General features: G+C 56.9%; 1 protein-coding gene across 1 annotated transcript; it reads right to left on the bottom strand.

Annotated features, from left to right (window-relative positions):
• Positions 1–464: 464 nt before the first annotated feature.
• LOC119340705 (probable serine/threonine-protein kinase At1g54610) lies at positions 465–2,593 on the bottom strand. The gene is made up of 5 exons (XM_037612624.1): positions 2,002–2,593; positions 1,375–1,914; positions 1,188–1,285; positions 993–1,092; positions 465–872 (listed from the first exon to the last, which is right to left on the bottom strand). Exons 1-5 carry the CDS (start codon positions 2,428–2,430, stop codon positions 591–593), a joined length of 1,449 nt encoding a protein of 482 aa, XP_037468521.1. The 5' UTR covers positions 2,431–2,593; the 3' UTR covers positions 465–590.
• Positions 2,594–8,706: the final 6,113 nt, after the last annotated feature.

The raw sequence follows: 8,706 nt of genomic DNA on the forward strand, positions 1-8,706 counted from the left end.
GGGGAGGGGGGAGGGCTTCTCTCATGGTATTACAAATCACAAGGGGGTGAGGGATAGGGGATGGATACACTGCCATGTCCAGTTCCTAGTACCAGTGGAGGCCGGTGGTCAAGAGGAGAGATCCATGGAGGAAAAGAAGAAACAGAGAGGGAATGAGGGGAGGAGAATGACGGGAGGGAGGAAGAGGATAAGGAAGGAGAAAAATAAAAAAGGGAAGGGACAGCGTGGGCCTGACAAAGAAAACGTGCCGATGCAGGGAGGTAGCGCATGCCAGCAAGGACCCGTGTGGCGAAGCAGCGTGCGACCGGCGCAAACTCGGCCGGCGCACCGTTGCCAAACGTTTCCCTTAATAGAATTAATTAAATCCTAATAGTAAACATGATAATATTGCACTAGTTAAGTAATACTTGTCATCATAGAAATTCCATTCTTCAACGCTAAACCAAAGACTATATTGATGGAGATTTATTGATAGATGAACTGCGTCGCAGTCGACAAATCAGGGGTTTCTCAGTCCGAACAGCAGCAGTGAACAGTTTCTGCTGCAATTCAACCGCTGAACCCACACAACGATCCACAAATGTCCTCGATCACGTCGCCGATCTGATCGCCACGCCGCGGTGCGCGATGGCGCCGCCCTTGTGCTCGTCGCCGGTGGCGTGGTAGGTGTTGGCCCTCCGCAGCTGCGGCTCATCCGCAGGTAGGAACGACCGAATTGGGCTCACTGAAAACCGTTGTGAGGTCGTGCTGGTGGAGGCCCTGACGATGGCGCTCTCGGCCAGGCCCTGTGCGTCTCTTGATGCCAGACGTCGTTCTTCTAATGGTGGGCCCAATTTTATAGTTAGGCACAGAGGCTCGGCCCTGTTCTCCTCCTACATTCGTCGTCGCGCGTAAAGGAGTCAATGAGAGTATGAATGAAGCTGCTAAAAATTCTGGTTCACGTAGGTAGAACTGCACGAAGATGGATTCGCCTGTGGACTTGGGATGTATACCTCTTTGTTTGGATTTGGAGATTCGCCATTGGAGAGCTCCCGATCAGCTCTCTGCTTGCCGCTGTTCCTTCGCTTCTGGGAACGCTGCCTCGGCTTGGACCTGTACACATGGTGGTAGAGCAGAAAACCGTCAAGCCAACAGAGAGGGAATTCTGCAAGATCAAAGAAGCGTTCATGCGATCGGTCAGTCCTCACTTCCTTCCGTCGCGGGGGGTGGTCGGATCAGCAGCCTCCTCCTTGTACACGACGGGGAGGTCGGCGACGTCGCAGGCCAACGGCGGCGTGCTGAAGAACTGCAGTACAAAGTCGTGTGAGTTGAAGAGCGTCAGGCACTGCAAACTTGTGTGAGTTGATGGATTGGTTTGCGTGCGCGGGCACGTACGTCGCTCTGGAGAGCCTGGGCGGCGGTGCCGCGGGCTGCGGGGTCGAGGGCGAGGAGCGTGGTCAGCAGGGGGAGCGCCGACGGCGGCATGCCGGCGAACTTCTCCGCCATCGTCGACTTGTACGTCTTGGGCGGGCGGATGGTGGCCGGGAGCTTCATCCTCCGCCAGTACTCGTCGGGCGGCGACCCGCAGAGGCTGAAGATCTTGAAGAGCTGCTCCACCTCCGTCCTGCCGGGCATCAGCGGCTTGCCAGAGAACATCTCGGCCAGCAGGCAGCCGGCGCTCCAGAGGTCGATGCCCACGCCGTAGTCGGTTGCGCCTAGCAGCAGCTCCGGCGCGCGGTACCAGAGGGTGACCACGCGGCTTGTCAGCGGGCGGCGCCGCCCGGGCCCGAAGTAGTTGGCCAGGCCCAGGTCGCCGATCTTGAGCACGCCGGCGCGGTCGATCAGCAGGTTGGAGCCCTTGATGTCCCGGTGCAGGATGTTGCGCTCGTGGCAGTGCTGCAGCCCCATCAGCAGCTGCTGCATGTAGCACTTGATCTGCACGCAAGAACCGAGAAAATGAGTTTTACTCTGCTGTTTTCATTTACGCGCCGTCGTCTCCGGCTCCGGTGGTATATATGGTACCTGTGGCAGGGTGAGAGGGCGGGCGATGAGGCGGGCGAGGTCGGAGTACATGAAGTCGAAGACGAGGTAGATGCTGCGGTGCATGCGGGAGGTGGCGATGCCGTCGAGGCGGATGATGTTGGGGTGGTCGAGCCGGCGGAGGATGCGCATCTCCCGGGCCATGAACTTGACGCTCTCCGGCTCCATGGTGTCGAGCCGGACCTTCTTCAGCGCGACGAGCCGGCCGTCGGCGCCGCGCTCGCGGGCCTTGTACACGTTGCTGTACGTGCCCTGCCCGACCTTCTCGATCTTGTCGAACGCGTCGGCGCTCCGGGGCACGATCCCCTGCAGCGCCTCGCGCGGCACGTTCTCCAGCAGCCACGTCGGCCACCCGTCAACCAGCTGCTCGCGGTCGTCCTCCCGCCGCGGCGCCGGCGCCTGCGGCGGCATCGACAGCGACGGAGAGGAAACCGTGGCCGCCGTCAGGTTCGACGTCCCCGAGGCATCCGTGGTCTCCGTCCCCGCAGGACCGCCATCCTTGGCGTCGGCCTGGTCCCTCGCGACGGCGACGGCGGCGCTGGTGGGAAGGGGGTCGGTGAGGCGGCGGGCGGCGGCGGGCGTGTAGCCGTTGCAGCGCATGAGGTGGTCGATGCCGCGGTCGTGGCTGCGGGCGGGGGAGCCCTGGGACGGCTTGGCTTGCGCGCAGCCCATGGCAGCGGAGCCGCGCGACGGCGACGGCGGCGGCCGCGGCAGCTGGTGCCGACGACGAGATGAAGGTGGAGGTGGAGGAAGGGGCGCGACGGGGAAGGAGACATCAACATAGGGGGGGAAGGGGAATGGCCCCGAATGTGGCGCCAAACATATAAACCACTCAAGTTTTAAATTTTGTTTATCTGCAGGCTGGCAGGCTGGTAGTGACATTGACAGGAACGATATTGTTGCCGGCCGGCGGCGGCCGGCGCGCGCGGCTGATCGGGTGACAGCCTACGTCCTCACGTACGTGTATCGGCGCAACAGTGCAGCTCCGGATCCATGGTGCTCCGCGGTCGGGCGCTGGCCGTATACGGCCCGAAATCGACGGAATTATAGAGGCACAGCTGGGAAGTGGTGCAATTTGGCAGCTGCAGTCGCTGTCGCCGCGCCGGTAACTCTCGAGTGTTCAAATTTACTGGAACGCAGGATGAACATGGCAAGGATTCGCCATACAGATTTATAAAATTTTGAACTTTGTCGCCGGACAATTTTGAACTTTTTTTAATGCTCACGTGTCAAGTTGTTTTGTACAGTATGTTAGAAGGAAGTGAGGGATTTGGTGAAATTGTTGTTGTATTGCTCGAGCCTCGTGGACATATATATATGAGTACCATGACCAACTTGAAGTACAAGACAAGGTAGGACCAAATCCTAGTCTATCCTATACTTTCTAATAATCTTATACTCAACATCCCCCGCAGTCACAACGGTAGCGACGCAGACGGTGAGACTCGAGAATAATCCGAAGGCAAGCCGACAGACACCCCTCACAGTCGTAACGGTCGATGCATTGCGGAGTCGTGGCTGGAGTGAAAACCGACGAGGTTGCTCAAGCAGGCAGTAGCCCTTTGTGCCGTTTGTCGATGTAGCCGAGAGCGTGGGTGATGGAGCCGTGGTCGAGGTAGCCGTGCGAAGAATGCCGTGGTCGATGTCGAGTCGGGGTAGCCAGTGTCGATGAAGTCGCCGTGGAGCCGCGGGCGCAAGGGGGCGCCAAGTTAGCATGGGCGCAGTGGTGTCGAAGTAGTGGTGCGCCGGGAAGAAGATGTTGTTGACGACACGTCGCTGCGGGTTTGCCAAGCCCGAGGACACATCGTAGACGAAGGCACGCGTCGGTGTTGTCAGCACCGGGCATGCGAAGACGGTTGAAGACGAAGTTGACGAAGCACCACACCAGGCTTGCCAGGCCCAGGGACACGTCGTGGACGAAGGCACGCATCGGTGTTGCCAGCACCGGGCATGTGTACACGAGGACCTGCACGAGCTGTATGCCATGTCGGAGAAATCGGAGAGGCCAGCAAAGAAGGACTCGATGACGGTTGCGGTGCCAATCAGCACAGGACCGATGTCGCCCGCGGTTGTTGGAGTAGACGAAGTGGTCGGGGTAGATGACGACAACGCTAGCGACGGGCTGGTGCTGGATGAAGACGAACGGGGTGGACGGGCGGCTGCGGCGGCTACGGGGGTAGCGGCGGCGGCTTGACGGCGGCGGCAGCTAGGTTAGGAGTGCGGCGGTGGTGCTCGATGTAGGCGAGGAGAACCCAACAGCGTGACGATGACCGCCGCGGACGACGGTGTTCCCGTGCCAAGGGAGGCGGTGTGGCGCATACCACGAGAAGTCGACGCGTAGCGACGGCGGTGGACCGCTAGCCGCGGCGCTACGGCCCGAAGGGGCAACGCGGTGGCGGCGGGCGGGTAAGGGCGACAATAGAAGACCTCGGGGCGGTCGTAGGGACCGCGGGCCGCGTCGCTACAACCCGAAGGGGCGGCGGAGCGCGTGTCGTTGCAAACGCGGGGACGGCCTCGGGACGACGGCGTGGACCACGTGCCACGGTCGCTACGGCCCAACGGGGTGACGTAGCGGCGGCGCGAGGGTCGACGCAGCCATGGGGACGGCCTGGAGCGGACGGCCCCGGGGCGACGGTGGACCGTGGGCCGTGGCACTACGCCCGAAGGGGCGACGCAGCGGTGACGCGGGTCGGTGCAGCCGAGAGAAGAAACACGGGTGGCGCTGCGGCCTGAAGGGGCGACACAGCAGCAGCCCGTTGCTCGACCGGTGGAGGGGTGCGCTGAACTCGGGGACGCTCTTCATGGGGCCTGCGAAGGCGCGCGCAATCGACGGGCCAGGTCGATCGCACGGCATAGCTGAGGCGGATTGTGGCGGGGCGTGGGTGATCAATCTGATCGCGCGCGAGGTCGGGGACATCGCTTGGTGGAGGCGGGGTGGCGGCGGAGTCCGAGATGAACAGGCGAGGGCGGGCGACATGGCGGCTATAATTGGCTGCCACATGGCGCGAGGCCGCCGGATCCGGGTGATGCAGGAGTCCCGGTCGAAGCAGGGCGGTGACGGCCGGCGTAGATCGACGGGCGGGCCGGCACGCGAACGACGATGGTGAAGGGCCGTCACATGACGCGGGGCCGCCGGGTCGGGGCGACCAGTGGGCAGACGCGCGGACGACGCGCGAGGCCGCCGGGTCTGGGCGACCCACGGGCAAACGCGCGAGGCCGCCGGGTCGGGGCGACCCGCGGGCAGACGAGCGGACGACGCGCGAGGCCGCCGTGTTAGTGAAGAAGCTGCCGATCGCGCCGGTGTTGAAGTAGAGGCGTGGGGTGTTGACGGCGGTGGCAGGCGACGCAAACCGATCAAGCAGAGATCAAAAAACCAAAAAGAAAACGCCGATCAAAATGACCGGCGAGAGAATGAAAGCCGGTAGCGAGGGCTCGGGAAAAAGACTCTCTAGGGCAGCTGGCCAACACGGTCGGCGGACGAATCCTAGGTACGGGTGGCGCGGCCCCCATCGGCGGTCATGGAGACCGACCATCTCAGGGGTGGCGCGCGGGTGCGAAAACGGCGGTGGCTAGGGTTTAGAACCCGGAAACTGATAACATGTTAGAAGGAAGAGATGGATTTGGTGAAATTGTTGTTGTATTGCTTGAGCTTCGTGGGCATATATATAGGAGTACAATGACCAACTCGGAGTACAAGACAAGACAGAACCAAATCCTAGTCTATTCTATACTTTCTAATAATCTTATACTCAACACAGTATACATTTTAGATTTTATTATTTTTTCTCCTGACCTCATGGCAAACTCATAACATCTTTGTCTTCCAAACATGACGACTTAGGTCATTTTTGTAATGCTCTGATGGCAAGCTTTGGGAAATTTTATCACTTTATTAATGGCAATCTTGGGAATGCTTTTCTACTTTCTTGCATTTCAATTTTACTTACTAAGAGCATGATAATTTTATTATTAAGACCATGGCAATTTTATTGTTTTTTGTCATGGCAATTTCCTGTGTGTGATTTTTATGTTTTTGAAGACGAAATATAAAGCATGGCAAATTCCTTGTACTTCATTAGTATGCAAATTTGCCATGTATGATCTTTCTTTGTCTGCATTTTGGACCACGGTATTATTTTTCTTGGTTTGTTCCTTCTTAGATTTACTATGGCATTTTTGTCTTGTACTCCCTCCGTAAAATAATATATAAGAGTGTTTAGATCACTACTTTTTCTACTAAAAATTAGTGATCTGAATGCTCTTATATTTTTTGCAGAAGTAGTGCTAATCTTTTATGCAGGCTGCCATGTCAATTTCCCATAGGTGGTTTGTAATTTATTGGGGAGTCACTAGTGGGAGGTGTGGCAGTGGTGGACATCCCCTTTCCCCATCTCCTCCCATGTCGCCCCCTGTGAGGCGACCGGGGGAGAAACCCTAGGCCGCCACTGCCGCCACCAGGCCCCCACCTCCCCTCCCCTCCCTCGCCGCTGCCACGGGGCTCGGTTGTGCAAAGCCCGACCGGAGCCAGCGGCGGCAGGTTTTTTTCGTTCACTCACGAGCTGGGGTCGGCGCAGCCTGGCTCCCACTAGTGTGGGTGCGACACGTAGGTGCTGGTGGGTGCCGGCGTGTTGTACATGCTTTGGGTCGTGGGCAGGATGGAGGCGCGTGCGGGGGTGCCGGTGGTGAAGGGAGGCCTCAGCCAGATCTGTCCAGCGGACGCCCCTCGTGGCAAGGGCCGTGTGTAGTGCGGGTTGGTCGCTTCTGCTCCATTCCGGTGAGGTGGAGGCTCCGACTTGGTAGTGGCTCGGCCCGGCGTGGTCGGGTGGCTGAGAGTGGCATGGGGCGTGGGTGCACTGGTCGATGAGGTGGCCGCAGCGGCTTGGCAGTGGCGGGGTGCGGAAGGTGGCAGTCCATCCCTTTTCCTCTGTTCGGGCTAGCGGCGCTGTGCGATCGCGGTGCGGAGATGGCATGGACTTGGGGGGTTCGTGCTTGGGCGGACCAGTTTGGGGCTCGAGGTGGGTCGGAGATCTCGCTCGGGGTAGGTGATGGTGGCCTCGGTCCGGGTGGTGTCTGCGGGCGATGAGGTATCTCTCCTTGTGGATGCGGTGGTTGGTGGTGGTGGTCAGGTCTTCGTTATTCTATCGAGTGGATCAGCTCCAGTGACCATGGTCGAGGCGTTGCACGAGAAGGCTCCACGGCGGTCGACGGTACTGACGAGGTTGTGTCCATGGGGACTGGCTGGGGATGCAGGTGTGGACGCCCCCTACGGTGGGGTCATCAATCCAGATCCCGTGACTGATGTCGGGCTAGGAGTGAAATGAGTCATCTTCCTCCTCCTCCTGTGGTTGGTGCTCCGTGAAAGATTGTGGATGTCGCCTAGAGGGGGGGGGGTGAATAGGCGCTTTTAAAATAAGGGACATTTACATTTATGCCCCTAATTTGCGCCCACTCTGAGATTTACCCCTAAATTTTTCATGTGCTCAAATTTGCCCCTAAAAAGCATTTTAAGTCGCAGGAATGCCCTTCCATCTGGTCAAAGTTGTTTGACCAAAACTTTGAAAATTCATAACAAATTCATACGAAGTTAAAAAAATGCAAATAAGATATCAAAATGTTCATAAAAACATCACCTATACGCGCATGTCATTTACGTTCCTTACCTACATGTGCATTTATTTGAATTCACCCTAAATTCTTTTTAATGTTATAAACCCTAAAAAGCTTTAAAGAGTGCTTTTGTCATGAATGTAAATGACATGTGCATATAGGTGTTGTTTTTATGAGCATTTTGATATCTTATTTTGCATTCTTCTAAGTTCATATGAATTTGTTGTGAATTTTCAAAGTTTTGGTCAAACAACTTTGACCAGCTGGAAGGGAATTCCTGTGACTTAAAATGCTTTTTAGGGGCAAATTTGAGCACATCAAAAAGTTAGGGGTAAATTTGAGTAGTGGGTTCGAGTTAGGGGCACAAATGTGAATGTCCCTTAAAATAATTATACTTCAGGCTTGAACAAATGTGGAATAAACCTAGCGGTTAATTTGTCAAGCACAAAACCTACAACAACTAGCACCTATGTGCTCCAACAACTTATGCTAAGCAAGATAAACAACTAAGTGATAGCAAAGATATATGACAAGAAACAATATGGCTATCACAAAGTAAAGTGCATAAGTAAAGGGCTCGGGTAAGAGATAACCGAGGCATGCGGAGACGACGGTGTATCCCGAAGTTCACACCCTTTCGGATGCTAATCTCCATTTGGAGCGGTGTGGAGGCACAATGCTCCCCAAGAAGCCACTAGGTCCACCGTAATCTCCTCACGCCCTTGCACAATGCAAGAGCCGTTATTCCACTAAGGGACCCTTGAGGGCGGTCACTGAACCCGTACATATGGCAACCCTTGGGGGCGGTCACTGAACCCATACACTTTGGCAACCCTTGGGGGCGGTCACTGGTACCCGTCAAATTGCTCGGGGCGATCTCCACAACCTAATTGGAGACCTCAACGCTTGCCCGAAGCTTTACACCACAATGATTGAGCTCTGAACAACACCAACCGTCTAGGGCGCCAAGGCACCCAAGGGGAACAAGCCCTAGGATGTCCAAACATCCAAGAGTAACAAGCTCAAGGGTACCAAGCACCCAAGAGTAATAAGCTTCTCAACTTGTAACTTCCACGTATC

This window comes from Triticum dicoccoides, chromosome 7B (assembly GCF_002162155.2).
Source record: "Triticum dicoccoides isolate Atlit2015 ecotype Zavitan chromosome 7B, WEW_v2.0, whole genome shotgun sequence".
In the NCBI taxonomy this organism is placed as follows: domain Eukaryota; kingdom Viridiplantae; phylum Streptophyta; class Magnoliopsida; order Poales; family Poaceae; genus Triticum; species Triticum dicoccoides.